We start from the raw sequence: 15,552 nt of genomic DNA on the forward strand, positions 1-15,552 counted from the left end.
CACACACACACACACACACACACACACACACACACACACACACACACACACACACACACACACACACACACACACACACACACACACACACACACACACACACACACACACACACACACACACACACACACACACACACACCTCAACATATCTGATAATGGAGAGTACTGGAGTCAGAGAAGGGAATAGAAAGAAAAAGGGTTGTAGGCCTTAGGGCTGTGGGAAGTTGAATCTTGGATGAACAACGCACACTCCAGGCACCTCAAGCCATCAAACTCACAATCCCCCCCCCCCCCCCACACACACACACACGCCCAAGGATCAACCACAAACGCATCCTGGACTGTGGTCTCCCCCGCAACTCCCCCCTCCCCCCACACACACACACACACACACACACACACACAACCTCCCATGGGGTGTTCCTCTGAAGTTCCTCCTCTGCTCAGCCCTGTCAGTCTGTCTCACTTGTCTTTCATTCTTCCTTCTCACTCCGTCTTCCCAGAGAGAGAGAGAGAGCACTGTGTACTGTACCTCATTTTCATTTTCAAGGGTTCATGCAAATTCCTCCGATGCAAATGAGTCAGCCCCCTCTCTCTCTCAGAGGTAATAATCACCTGAACACCCCCTCCTCACCGCACCCCCCCCCCCCCCTCCCCAGGTTGCTGCTGCCGTTGTATAGGCGCCACCACGGAACATGAATAAATAATTAAATGAAATCTAATTTCGTTTTATTTCATTTCCACAAGCAGCTGAATCCAATTCCGCCTCCCACCCCCCTTTGAGGACGCCAACCCGCCCGCGTGACCCCCCGAGGTGCAATTACCGCCGTCGGAGACATTACACAAACACTTGTATATAGGAGGAGTGCCGCGCGTTTTTCATGTGCAAAGATAGATAAGATGGGTAGAGCGTGTGTGTGTGTGTGTGTGTGTGTGTGTGTGTGGAGGGGGCACAAGAAAATAAAGTGACATGCACTGTACAACAGCTGCAGAGTAATTTACTGAGAGCCACAACGGAGAGTCACGTTAAATGTAGCTACGCCCAGCTCTGAGAGGCGTGACTTAACACGAGACAATAACTGGATTTCTGTTGTCTTTTCCCCGATCTTGCTATTTCTCTATAGGAGACATTTATACTTCAAAGCGCAACAGTATTGCGCACAGAGAACAGCTGATATACAAGCTCATATCGCATCGCGAATGCGACTGTCGTGAGCTTAGAGGTCTACGTGTCTCCTAGGTGCATCTCACTAGCAAACACACAAGAGGAGGTTGAATGGACTGAAACCAGCGCTACCCAAAACAACAGGTTTGGAGATCTTTTGGGAATTGTTTACGTGAAACAGTCACCCGTGCGCCCAGACCCAATGTTTGTAAACAAATAATTGGTCACCATCGCGGGACGAGGCATAAATTATACTTGATGGGCTGCACGTGCAGCCATGGGCAAACAGGCTCTTCATGAGCGCACCTCCCGTTCTTATATGACCCAAACAGGTTCTTCATGAGCGCACCTCCCGTTCTTATATGACCCAAACAGGTTCTTCATGAGCGCACCTCCCGTTCTTATATGACAGCGACTGGAGATGTGGTTTTGAGGACAAATGCTTTGAATTGCTACACAACAGAAACACAACAGAAATCAAGGATTATTATATTTCAAGGGCGAGAGATCACAATAAAAATCTTAATCATTCTTCCTCCACACTGGGAGAAAAACAGCGTCTGAAAGTTTGATGGTGCATTTTTTTACATGTGAGTGCAGTTAGAACGCTTACATTGCATCTTATGAGAGGTGGTGTTCTTCTGCTGCCGTTATGTGCTGTTGCTTATCAGTGTGACGTCGTCTGTTAAGGTGTCTATTAGTATCATCAGTAACACCTGTGAAGTAAGTAGCGAAGGGGCCCGGAAGTGCATAGAGCCTATAGCAATGAAGTAAATGGTCAAATACCAACCAGGTAAACAGCAAACCTACTGTAGCATTAACATACTTACTGTATATGTGAGCAAGCAACTGCCATACATTAGATAACAGTATACAGATGTGCGTTTGAGAACTTTACATGTCCGGCCATTGGCAAATCAGTAGAGTGTCAGTGCATTGTCAAAAAACTAGACTAGTAGAATTAGCAAGGCTAATCAGTGAATAAAACCCACAGGGAAGACATGCATTTTCAGAAAATCCTCAGGAAAAGAACAGGAAAGCATGAAGAGTTGGAACGGAATCTGTAAGTAACGTCCATCCAAAATATGATTATGCAATCCTTGTTTTGACTTTGTTTGGTCAGCAGCAGCCAAAACACACTCTCAGTCTAAAGGATGAAGTCCACATCGGCGCACGTGAAGCTGCTGACAGCCAAAACAAGGCTGACGTGTCTTATGGGGGCTTTGTGACAAGAGCGCCCCCGGCCCGGCGAGGTGACGCAGACTCGGGCTGGCGTGTGACGCCACTATACACTCAACGTGTCAGAACCAAGCACAGCGGCTCGGAGAGACTGGAGATGCACGCGTCAGGAGGGAAGAACGAGTAGTCACGCCAAGTAGCCCACGCCTTGTCAGCCCATTAAGACTGGAACAAATCTAAAAACGCCTGATACATTCTGAAAAACCTATGTTTCTGTATCAGTGGTGCTCAAACCTTTTCATTTCAAGGACCCAAAGATATTCAACCACTGACCCTCATCTGAAAATGTTTTGTACCAGGTACCCCCAGAAGCACGTATTCAAAGATTCAGTATCTGCTATTTTTCAATAGCTAATGTTTAGAAAAATGGCTAAAGCGGTTTAAAGCTAAGGTGACACAGATGTGTTCCAGGTCTTAATGGGTTTGGCTTCCATTCCACGCGAGCAAAGGTGACCTTCGATGAACTTTGACTGTCGACCAGGGGCGTCAACCGACTCGTGCGATTGATGCAACTTGGGCTGCCATTGGCTGTAGTTTTAAGGGCGCTTTTGTGTAATCAAGAGCAGACTGCAGAGCCAGTGAACACTATAGAAAACAGTGAATTGAGTGTGCGGTCACACATTTTGAGTTTGTAGGTCTGCTAACAGTTTTGGAAATATGAGGTTTTCCACATGACAAGATAGGAACTTCGCCTCAGGAGTGGCATGTGTGGCCGCAACCTTACACGCGTGTCTTACATTTTCTTTGTCTGGAGATTAATGCGATGTCCTTCCGACCCTCTAAACCTTTGTCCGGAAAGGGAGGCGATATATAGCTATACACATTGACGTCATTCCGAGCTTCTGGTCTGTATTTTCTTCGTTTGACTTTTGGGGAGGGGGTCGGTGTCAATTGAACATTTAAAGGTTACATTTTAATTTATTTTTCGTTTTTCTTTTAGGTTTTATGACCTCAATTACACCCAAACAACCTGAACTTTGAACATTCAGTGTATTCTCTGTATCTGTGAAGCCTTTGGAGCTGCAGTGAAAACAGGCAAAACAGTGAAAACAGTGACATCTGCTGGCAAACCCATTGTCATATACTGTATGGGATTTGTTGGCTCATACAGCACACTCCACAGGACAATCAGAGCTCTGTTTGGGCCAGAAACCTCCAGATCACAGAAAATCTACTGAATGTTAAAAGTTTAGGTTTTGGGTGCTATTGAGGTCAGACAACCTAAAAAACTAAAACTTCTACAAAAACGTTTTTTTATGTCACAATCCCTTTAAAGATTGTGGCTGTCCTTACCACCTATAGCGGCAGCGAGAATGCCCAAATCACCAACCAGTGTTGCTCCTTTCACGAGTGAGCCTCAGCGCTACAGCATGTTTTTGGGGGAAATGTTTTGGCCGTGTCAGCGCTTGATGGTGCATCGAATACCAATGCATCATACTTAGTTTAATTTGTCCTATTGTGGCGCATCATTAGCGGGCCAAAGACGCGGCCGGCATACCAAACAGGCGGCCTTAATCGATTAGCATGCAAATACTCAGCCGTTATTATAGTGGGCGGAATAATCGATCGGGCGCACAGGACCAGGTTTACTAAATTAAAATTTCATCTCTTAGACCGGACCATGTTTGGAAAATGTTTGAATAATTTTGACTTTTTTGTTAATCACTTCTTTATCTCTTTTGGGGGGGTCCCATCTTTTCAGACAGGAGTTTGATTTCTCATAATCCATCCTGATTGGCTACGATTGGCTTCTAAAGTTTTCAGGAGTAGCCCGCTTTGTACAAATCACCACAACTAGGCTGAGGAAGAAATGCCACTTAACAGTTTTCAAATCTGCGTCGAGGTGGCGCTACAACAGGCCACACACACACACACACACACACACACACACACACACACACACACACACACACACACACACACACACACACACGTTTATATTACTCCTAAACATTTTGCCAAACATCACCCACACTATATCCTCCTGGTGGAGACCTGTTCCCAGAAGGGCACTTTTTCTAGTTGGCTCTATATTTGGATAGTGGTCATTGCTATACTGTATAGTGTTTAGTAACTGGGTTATCAACATACCCTCCAGCTGTTTAGAAAACAGAAAATGCATTTTCAGGTTCGGGATTCCAATTGTATCCAATCAGGAGAGAGGACTCATACAAGGATTGCAGGATAAACAATTGAAATGAAGTGATGACACAAAGGAAATGCATATGAGCTAGAGGAAATTGGAAATTGGAACTGGAACACTATTTTAATTGAAGCTGATAAATGTCTATACTCTCTCCCGTTTGGATGAAATTTGTTCTTTTAAACTTAATTTCACAAAAATGGTTCGCTTATGGGGAGCGCCATCGGGATCCGACGGTAATTCCGACGGAGCATTAGTCCGACATGCGGGAACAACGGTCAGACTAGCACTCGAACATGCGCTGCTCCCGAGCTTGCAGTTATGGTTAGGTTAGGGTTTGAGGTAGGTTGTCGATCTAATGACTGTTGGACCAATAGTTTGTCTTTCAAGACCCACCGAATACTATGACGGTGTAAGCGCCCAAATATCTCAAAAGAAAGATGAGATTCTCTACTTTCATCGGGGGGGGGGAGGGGGGGGGGAAGTGCGTCACCACAATGTTCCGTTCTTTATTTATTGGAAGTCGAAAAGCTTGTTTTCACCAAAAACGCTGTCTGGGAAAATATTCTGCTGGCACAAAACCATTTCAGAAGGAGGTCCGAGGCCACAAAACCATTTCAGAAGGAGGTCCGAGGCCACAAAACCATTTCAGAAGGAGGTCCGTGGCTAAATACAAAACCATTTCAGAAGGAGGTCCGTGACCAAATACAAAACCATTTCAGAAGGAGGTCCGTGGCTAAATACAAAACCATTTCAGAAGGAGGTCCGTGGCTAAATACAAAACCATTTCAGAAGGAGGTCCGTGGCTAAATACAAAACCATTTCAGAAGGAGGTCCGTGACCAAATACAAAACCATTTCAGAAGGAGGTCCTTGGCCAAATACAAAACCATTTCAGAAGGAGGTCCTTGGCCAAATACAAAACCATTTCAGAAGGAGGTCCTTGGCCAAATACATACATCTGGAGAAACAATTCACAGATTCATCTTCCCAATGCCATTCCCCCCTCCCCCTCCCTGCTGATCCCCCTCTCAATAATTGACTGCGGGGGGTAACGAGAGCTCATGCGTTGCGTTGCGTGCGTGGCACTGTGTGCGAGCTAGCGTTTCTTCTGAGGAGACTGACCGAGGAAGAATATACACTCTGTATGCAGTCTGCGTTCCAGCTGCCCTGGCTGGCATGGCTAATGAAGTGCCCGCGCCCCTCCCCCTTGGCACCTTGTGTGTCTGTGTGTGTGTGTGTGTGTGTGTGTGCGCGCATCTGTGTGTGTGTGCAAAGAGTGGGATTCCGCGGAGTCAAGCTGCAATTAAAAGGCCTGTCAATGGTGTCTGCCATAACGAAGGCTAGAACTGTCACTATCGACCAGCCGTAACACACACATGCGCGCGCGCACACACACACACACACACACACACACACACAATACATGCCTGTATAGAAGCAAGCAGAGAGCGAGAGCATGCGCGCGTGCGAGAGAGAGAGAAAGAAAGAGAGAGACTATAACATGAGAAAAACAGCCATATAAAGGAGAAGGTGGGAGGAGGGAGAGAGAGAGAGAGATCAAGTAGAAAGGAGGAGGAGGAGGTAACAGGAGAAGGAGAGAGAGAGAATAGTGAGGGGGTGGAGGAGGTAGAGAAGAGAGGATGGGAGGATGAATATGACATGGGCAAGAGGAGAAATATAATACAAAATATAGCTGTAAGCAGCGATACGACGGGGCCGAGCCATAAGAGCAATAAAGTACCGGAGATAAGCTGGAGTACAGCGTAATCTTTGTTACGCTGATTGGCTGAAGGGGTTTGTCTGTCAACGCTGTACTCCCGCAGCCAACCATGCATTAGCAGGTCCAGAGTCTTCCGCACAAATGAATGGAAATGCGATTTCAAGGGGGAGTTGTTAACCAGGCTATGAAAATGCAGGAGTGCATGGATAGATGCGTGGATCATAAAATGTATTCAATCATATAATTGGGAGATCTAAAGGTCAGAGGTCCTTTGACTGAATGAATGACTGTGAGCTTCAGTTCTTTTGACCGTTTCCCATGACCCTGTACCATATTGCCGAATTGCGCGGAAAGCGACAACACAGAACTGTAAAAAGTGGTGGAAGAAGAAAAAAAAAAGGCCAAAAAAACACAATAGGGGAATTCGTCCATTCGGGTTTGGTCCCTAAAAACCCCAAAACGATTCCTGGTTTACTTTTAGACGTTTCAATTCAAAAGCATACACACTATTGTGTAATGCTGTAGTATGATCAAGTAATGCTTTTAAAGTATGGAGATAAGATATTTGTTCCCCGACAGTAATACCTGCGCATGTGTTGAGCACGGTGGCCGCAAGAGACTGCAACCGACTCCGGTGTCACTGCTGAACTATATGGGTAGGCAAACTCTGGAGTCCAAACTTTGTCTTTTTTATTTTTTTTACCTCTCAGCCCACACAGTCGCGAGCGTTGACAGAGAATGTTTAATGCGTTTAAGATTCAAGCTGTTACAACAGAATTAAACAGAACATAATGCATATTCATGTTAAGACACGGTACAGCACAGTATATTGCGGAACACAGCGTGTCTTTAGCGTTGCTGCCCCCACATGGGGCGGGCAGAGCATTGTACAGCTGACTGTGGAGTCCAAGCCACAGTTACCAAAGACATGAAGGAATGGGTTTTTATACAGTACAGAAGTACACACGCACGCACACGCACGCACACACGCACGCACGCACACACACACACACACACACGCGCGCACGCACACACCCCAGCCTCGTCCTCAGAGCAGGATGCGGTACTTTAGAGCGCGGGGCACCCGGTTGATGACCAGCCGGCCGTCGTAGCTGAGCGAGGCGAAGAGCCAGGGGTCCGCCGAGGACCACTCTGCCGCGTACACGCTGTCCTCGTGCTCCTCGTAGGTGGACACCACGCTGTCCGCCAGGGGCTCCTTGTTGGTCCTGGACCACCACCGCACGCAACGCACAGAGACCACACACACACACGCACACAGACGGCACGCACACACGTGCGCACACAGAGAGGTGCAAATGAGTTAAAATGGAACGAGGGCCTGTGAGGACAAGGCCATAGAGATGATCATTACTCATAACTCCACCCCCACCTCTCTCTCTCTCTCTCCCTCTCTCTCTCTCTCTCTCTCTCCCTCTCCCTCTCTCTCCCACACTCCATTTCTCTTTACAAGGCCCGGTCATGATTACACCAGCATATTTCCCAGTCCTCTGACCCTGTTCTCTTTACTCACCGTCTAGCTGCTCTCTCTCTCTCTCTCTCTCTCTCTTTCTTTCTCTCGCTCGCTCTCTCGTGCACTCTCTCTCTCTGGCTGTGTGAGGACACACACTAGAGCCTAGACGCCCACACTGCGTTTCGGTGTGGAGAGGAATGTGTTAACGCCATTTCATTCTCCGTTCATTCTGCTTCCCCACCGCTGAAGATTTGCCCTCCTCCATCCCCCCTTGCTGGTTAAAAAAATAAATGAATAAAATGAATGTGACGCTTCCGGAAAAAATATCGAAACACAAGTTAAACTGTCTTTATCGCCTGGAAAACCTCATATGTCCAAAACTGTAAAACGGAAAGTGTCGAAAGTCTCAGATGGACCAGATGGAAACACGTCTCTTCGCACCGCGTTTAGAGCTTGTAGATCTGCTGCTTTCGAGAGACGCCGTAGCATGATCAAGTAGGGCGTAATATGGAGATAAGAGGTTTCTGCCCGACAGCAACACAATAAAGTAGTGGGGATTTTAAGTCTCTATTGCCCTCCAAAACTTCCTCTCTCCCCTGCTGTTCTAAAGAGTCCTTTGGGGAAACACACTGACTTCTTTTTTTTTTGGGGGATTCGGATCCCCATTAAGCGTCTCGTCCAGACAGTAGCTGGTGTGTGTGTCCCCCCCACCCCACCCCCCTCCTCCTCCTCCTCCCATGGGGGGTGTTTCCAAAAATAACGGAAAGTAAAAGGACAGTACCCCCCGTCCCCCGTCCCCCCCGTCGGTTGTATCCCACGAAGAAGAAGACAAGGGGGGAGTGTAAAAAATAAAAATGAAAAAAAAAGCCTGATGCTGGGAAAACGAGTCATGCGATTAATTATGAAGTTCCCTGTGCGTAAGGAGAGAGAGAGGGTTTGGTGGATGACAGGAAACACACCACCGCAAGACAGAGCAAAGCTAGACGTTGCTGCCCGGTCCCCATGTACTGTATGTACAGTATATGCACGGCCGGGGGGGGGGAGGGGAAACAGCTTTTACCGCTTCATCCAGCTTATACACGTTTTGGACACGTTATATAGGTTTACACCCGACAAGAGTATATCTATGGGACAAACAATGAAACAAAGTCACACCCGTGTGTAGTGAGGGGCGCTCTAATCATCGTACATGATCGCACATCATCACCATACAAAATGGTGGTCCCTGGCCCGGGCGGTCTGGCCACCTGGGCTGCCAAGCCAGCCGGACGGCGTGCCGCGGGTTCGACTCCCGAGCCCGACGGCCTTTGCCGCGTGTCACTCACCCATCTCTCTCCAGCTTTCCTTTCTGTATACTGTGCCCTATCAATAAAGGCATACAAAGCCCCAAAACTATTTGCTCAGACACATAATTATGATGTAAATTCTCCATTCATTGTCAATGGCATTTGATGTTTCTGTTCAACACAAACATTAAACACTATAGCTGTTTATAGGAGGGGCTATAGCGCCCCTCAAAAAAAACACTAGCTTAATTGTGTAATACAGTCACGCTTCAGAATTAACGAACGCTCATAATAGTCGGTTTCTCGCAGCTTTCCGACAGATCTTTATCAAAAAATGTATTTTAAGATGAGGCTATAATAAAGAATTCAAGTTGTGAAATATGAGAAGTAACTGGCTAATGAGACGCGTTCAAGTATCACTCTATTATACTGTATTACAGACTGTAGTACACCAGCAGTAGTCTAGGGGCCAGAAGTGCGGCCAGACTGGCCTGAAATGTCATTATGGAACTAACACAAGCTGCAACAAACACGCAGAAACAACCACTAGTAGAATGGGTGTTTTCTTGTTTGATTTATAGCCACTGCTTCCATTCTTGGCTAGACATGGCTTGGAAATTATACTCTGAATCTCAAACGGCACTCCCTGGTGAAATAAAGGCTGTCTAAAACAATAATTATGTTTTGTAATTCGGGTTAACTATCCCTTTAATCTTGTAAGACTCACCAGTAATGCAGGCAGACAGCCATCACACACGTCCTGTGATCATTACATGTGTAAGTCCTTTTAACAGGATGCCCTGTGAGTTACATCACTTCACAATGAACCAACATGAAAATATTAATTATATTGTTTGTAGGCTATTTATATTATTATTTATAGTCATTTCACTGGATTTAAATTATCGAATGCAATACAATTTCAATCATTAGAAATAAATACAGGAAATCTTTTTTGTCAGCTCACTCAAATGTTTGTTGTCTCTCTCTGTTGGGTGGAAACCTCATACAGTATGTCCAAAACTCTTACTTTTCAGCACTCAAATTCAAAAGTAGTAAAAGCAGCAAGCTCGAAATGATTTGCTACTTTTGATGATTTTGTGTAATGCTGTAGTATGATTAAGCAGGCCGTTAATTTAAAGGTCCTAACATGAAATACAATTTTGAACAATCAGGCTTTCTCATCATATTTGGGTTTACTGTATGTACAGTGGTCTCACAACAGGCCGATTGATTTGGTGCTACTCATTTCTTTTCTCCCCCTTACATTTTTATCCCACGATTTTGCAACCGTGGGGGGGGGGGGGGGGGGGGCGGGCAGAGGACTGACCTCATGCTTCCATCTATGCATGAGGATTTAGGAACACTTATTCCGACCAGTACCTTTCCCCTCCATCAGGCGCCTCGGCTGGCCAGGGAGAGGTAGTTTAGAGACCAGGATTACGGCGCATACATATATATATATATATATATATAACGAGGTAAGGGTTCTGTGTGGAAGGAGAGTCTAGATACTGTGGAGTTGACTCCAGAGTGCATAAACAGAAGATAGGGTCAACAATAATGGAGGAAAGGGTCAAGTTGAGAGCCGGTAGTTATGACTATAGGAGCTGATAATCGTGGATGATGAGAGTTCTGTCATGGAGTACGAGAGCTGCCAGCTCAGGATGAGAGGACGGGAGAGGAGCGGAGCGGAGCGGAGCGGAGCGGAGGCCAGTAATGGACAGACCGATGATGACAGGCGAAGATTGAAAAGGCAGTTGAATGGCCAATATCCATTATGAATTACTTAATGCAACGTTAACACAAGCTACAGTATTACTGTTGGACAGAGAGCTCCGTGAAATAATATGTTGATGGACACATTGCTCTCTTTTTATGTTTCATCTCGGCGCGTAACCATGGCGATTAGGTGAAGTGGAGGCAAGGCAAGTCTACTTTAATTGCTGAGTATACGTTATGGCTGTGTAGAAGGCTATAGCCAACTAGTAGGATCCGTCTGTCTGTCTGTCTGTCTGTCTGTCTCTCAAAACCGCTTGACTGATCAGTGCCAGATTTCTTGGCCAATCGGCTCTGTGCATAATGTGGTCCCGGGTTTGGAGAATGTGGCATAGCCTGCCGATTTATTGTTCCGGTTCACTCATTTATGTTTTACATTAAATTTTAATTACATTTATTGGAAATATGGAGTCATCCGTCATCATAGACTGGCCTCACCGTTTCCGTCCTCTTTTGAGGTAGTATTGTCTACGTAGCCATTGGAGAATCTCCCCCCCCCCCCCCCAACCCTTTCTCCCCTCATTTCCCCCCTGCTATTCAGACCTTTATTTCTATTCTTCATTCAATCGCAATCGAAGCAGAAATGTGAAATAGAGGCGATATTAATGTGAGGGTCCGTCTGTCTGTCTGTCCACCTACTTGTCCTCCTGGTGGTTGTTGTCCTCCCCGTCGCTGTTGTCCTCGTCGTCCACCATGTGTCCGAAGGGCTCCGAGGAGATGGACACCATGTTGGACAGGATGAGGCGGCTGTCGCTGCTGGCCGTCAGCACCAGCTGGTCGTGGCTGTGGTTGTAGCGGACACTCCACACCCTGCAGAGGAGGAGGAGGAGCACTGGTCAGTGGATCGCTTTCATTCATTTAGACCTGAACATTTTCTACGTCTTCTGAATCATGACATCATGTTATCTGAAAAGCCTACAGTATATGGTTCTCAGTGGTTCTCAAACTTTATTACGCCAAGGTCCCCCGGAATTATCCGTAGGCTATTCGGCCGCCGACCCCAATCTAAAAATGTTTTGTTCCAGGGACCCCCCCCCCCCCCAGAAGCAAATAGTTGAGTTAAATACGTTCACTGTGAAAGAATTCAAAGATTTGTACACAATTAAGGTTAAGATATTATTATCATCATTTGATTTGCCCTGGGCTGCGGGGAGAGCCGGATCAGCCCCAATAGAGCGTCGCAGTCCCACCCCCTTTCAGAACGACGAGTGGCCCAGGAAATGATTCTCCATTCATTTTCTCCATAGGCTTTTCAAAAATTATTTATATAAAGACGGTTACGCTGCGGACAAAGCCAACTCGGATCGTGACAAATCATGACAACGAACACAAAGGCAGGAGACAACACTATTTGTTTTGTTTTTCTTCTTATAAATTATTTGATCGGCCCAAAACATTGTGTTCATTGTCATGATTTGTCACGATCCGAGTTGGCTTTGTCCGCAGCGTAACCGTCTTTAAATAAATACTTTTTGAAAAGCCTATGGAGAAAATTAATGGAGAATCATTTCCTGGGCCACTCGTCGTTCTGAAAGGGGGTGGGACTGCGACGCTCTATAGGGTTAATATGGCAGCCGACCAATCAACATAACCTAAAGTGTCACGGTGCACTTGAGGGACCTTGTTTGCAGAACGAATGAAGGAAGCGGTGTGTCCAGCACAAAATGGTTGCTGCTGGACACAGTGTGGTGGAATTTATTTATTTGGGCACAAAAGGAAGCCAAACACAGCGGCGACCTTGGACAGTTCACAGGACTGCTCCCAGCAGCACTTTAATGCCAACAAGGGTTTTTAAGTGGTTGACAACAAAGTACAAAGGTTTCAGCCCGTGGCCATCATCAATGTATTCATAATCTCTTGAGCCCCAGCTAAGCTTGAACCTTTTCATGTATTTCAACATCCTTGAGGGGTTTCTAGGGGGTCCCCACTGTAGCAAAAGTAGTTAATGTACAGTAGCATTTTATCACTTTATCCATTCATTATAATGTTGGCTGTTAACACTTCTACTGCATGACCCATTTTACACGCCATTTAATCCATGTTTTGACTCACAGTGCGACACTGTGTGCCACGCTGTGAGCTTGTACATTTGCTATTCATGAAAATTACTATATCGAAAATGTATTTTTGTCGTTGCTCTCATGGTTTAGTTTGGTGTGGTTGGTTGCTTTCATTTGAGGCATTTTTACTGCCTCATTGTATGCCTCATCTTATTGACATTTCCTTTAGCATATTGTGTACATAATATATATTATTATTGTTCGGGGTTTTTTTTTGTCAAGAAAAGTATACGGTGTCTATCACACCTGTTCCTATAGCCTTGAAGGTCCAGCCCAGACCCGACGCCAAATGCCAGGGTGCCGTGTCATTAGTCAGAAGGTTCATTGTTCCGAAATTACTATCCCTATCTCTAACCCTAACCTAACCCTAACCGCAAGCACGGGAGCAAACCTAAACCTAACCGCAAGCACGGGAGCAAACCTAAACCTAACCGCAAGCACGGGAGCAAACCTAAACCTAACCGCAAGCACGGGAGCAAACCTAAACCTAACCGCAAGCACGGGAGCAGTGCATGTTCGGACTAACGGGACTTCGGATCTATGGGTAGTTCCCAATGCCAGAGCTAACCACTCCATCACCATGTCTGTCCTGTCCTCTTAACCGCTCCATCACCATGTCTCTCCTGTCCTCCTAAAGGCCTACTCATAGTCTGGATTTTCGGTGGTGAGGTGACCACCGCTCCGGTGGTGAGTAAAAACAGAGAGAAGGGCTGGAGTGGTGGCGGTGGTTTGCTCTTCACCGCGGCTCGTGACGTCATGTTGTAGTTCGGTGGTTACCTCACCACCGAGAATCCAGACTATGTATGAGCCTTAACCGCTCCATCACCATGTCTCTCCTGTCCCCGGTAAGATGGCGCGATGCACAATTGGTGTGCACCGTGTTTGGGTGAAGGAAGACGGGTGGGTTGGGCGATATTTGTCACTGCGGGATGGGGCGGCACCCGTCAGCAGGGACTGTCGGGCGGGAGGACTAGGACGAAGGCCCTACGTCCTCCCGGTGGGGGCTCCTCACTGGCAGGTGTGATGTCACGAGGCGTGACCATATATGGAGGTGTGATGTCACGGGGCGTGACCATATATGGAGGTGTGATGTCTCGAGGCGTGACCATATATGGAGGCGTGGGGTGACTGACGGACGGGAGATGCAGGTTTTCATAGTAAATGCGACCTACTGTCGCAATTATTGTTTCTCTGTCACAACCTCCCGGCTGTCGTTTGTTTCCGACGTTCTTTTGTCGGTTCACTCACTGTGTTTTGTTATGGCTTTCCTGTAGCTCCAGTTAGGTCATACCATTAGCTGCTTTTGCCACTCGCTCCGCGTTGCAGCGTTGCAGAGTATGGGTTCAGACTCCCATTGGCTTAGGAGGCAGCCAATCATGACTAGGTCGCTGCTAGAACTAGAAAACTAGCGATGGTAAACCAGATTTACACCTGGCAAAAAAGATGCCTAATCCTGAACCAAACACCTTCGGCAGGTATGGCCTCATCTGCCACCGAGCCAGAGCTTGTTCCTGCCATATACAAACAAAAAAAAGGCCAAAACATACAGTATAGGCCTGTATGCCTTTCAGAAAAGAACGGCTTGTCCAATTTCCGTGGTTCAGATTATTGCATTTATTAAAGAGTACATGCAGTCAGAAAGGGTTTGTACTCTACTGTATACATAAGCATATTATGGATACATGAATGGGACAGATGAATGCATGAAGGAACATTTGAGGGACTCCCCCTCCCCATCATGCATCTCGTACATGACATTCATCCAGCCAGCAGATAGTTTGCTTTTTCTTCCTTTTCAAAATATTGTAGCGGTACTGAATAGAGGCTGTTTTGCGATGCAGACCATGGTGTGTGTGTGTGTGTGTGTGTGTGTGTGTGTGTGTGTTGTACGGTGGTTAGGCCTGGGCTTGAAAGCTGAGGTGAGAACAACTCTTCGCATCGTCTAACCCTTCCCATTGACATTGTCGGACGGGCAGAAACCTCGCATCGTCATTTTTCTAAAACCTTTAGGTTGTTTTTTCCTTTCGTAAAATGAACTGCCTGCTTCAGCGTACAAGAGTGTCGCACAAAACCAGTGAAAATAGCCGATCTACAAGCTCACAACGCGCCGCGATGAAAAACGGGGCGGTTTTGGGGCATACTAGGCTGCAATACAGTGCTACAGTACAGTATGTGCCACACTTGCTGTTACTGTAAAAGCAGCATGTGCACACACACACGCACACACACACACACACACACACACACACACACACACACACACACACACACAAATCTCTGTCCTGCACTCAGAAATACACCAAAATAAATGTGCAGACTGTACATGGTAGAGTCTTCATAGATCACAGATAACTCTCTCAGTTAAATTAACTTAAACTATTGCATGTTCACCATGCAATAGAAGCACAAGGCTGTGTGAACGTACGTGCGTGTGTGTGTGTGCGTGCAGGCCCCCGCACATGCGTGCTCTAATGGTGCCTTAAACTTAAACACACTTATACTTGGTTGACCCGAGTCCCTCAGGGGTGTACCCTAGGCGCCAATGCGCCATCCTCCCCCCCCCCCCCCCCCTCCCTACAACAAATCTCTTTGATGTAAATTGCCGATCTACAGTCTCACAGTGTGTCGCGCGCCGCTAGCTTGTAGACCTGCTGTTTCCACCGAATGTTCACCGCCGGATCGGAA

At 46.6% G+C, this 15,552-nt stretch overlaps 1 protein-coding gene across 1 annotated transcript in view; it reads right to left on the reverse strand.

Annotated features, from left to right (window-relative positions):
• Positions 1 to 7,007: 7,007 nt before the first annotated feature.
• eipr1 (EARP complex and GARP complex interacting protein 1) overlaps positions 7,008 to 15,552 on the reverse strand; it is a 69,898-nt gene continuing 61,353 nt past the window's right edge. Inside the window, exons 8-9 of the mRNA XM_080783182.1 lie at positions 11,447 to 11,617; positions 7,008 to 7,497 (exon numbers count right to left, since the gene is read on the reverse strand). Coding sequence (XP_080639308.1) covers positions 7,320 to 7,497; positions 11,447 to 11,617 — 349 coding nt within the window. The 3' untranslated portion in view covers positions 7,008 to 7,319. The remainder of the gene's footprint in view (positions 7,498 to 11,446; positions 11,618 to 15,552) is intronic.

The sequence above is a fragment of the Protomyctophum bolini genome (assembly GCF_963924005.1).
Source record: "Protomyctophum bolini genome assembly, chromosome: 15".
Lineage (NCBI taxonomy): Eukaryota > Metazoa > Chordata > Actinopteri > Myctophiformes > Myctophidae > Protomyctophum > Protomyctophum bolini.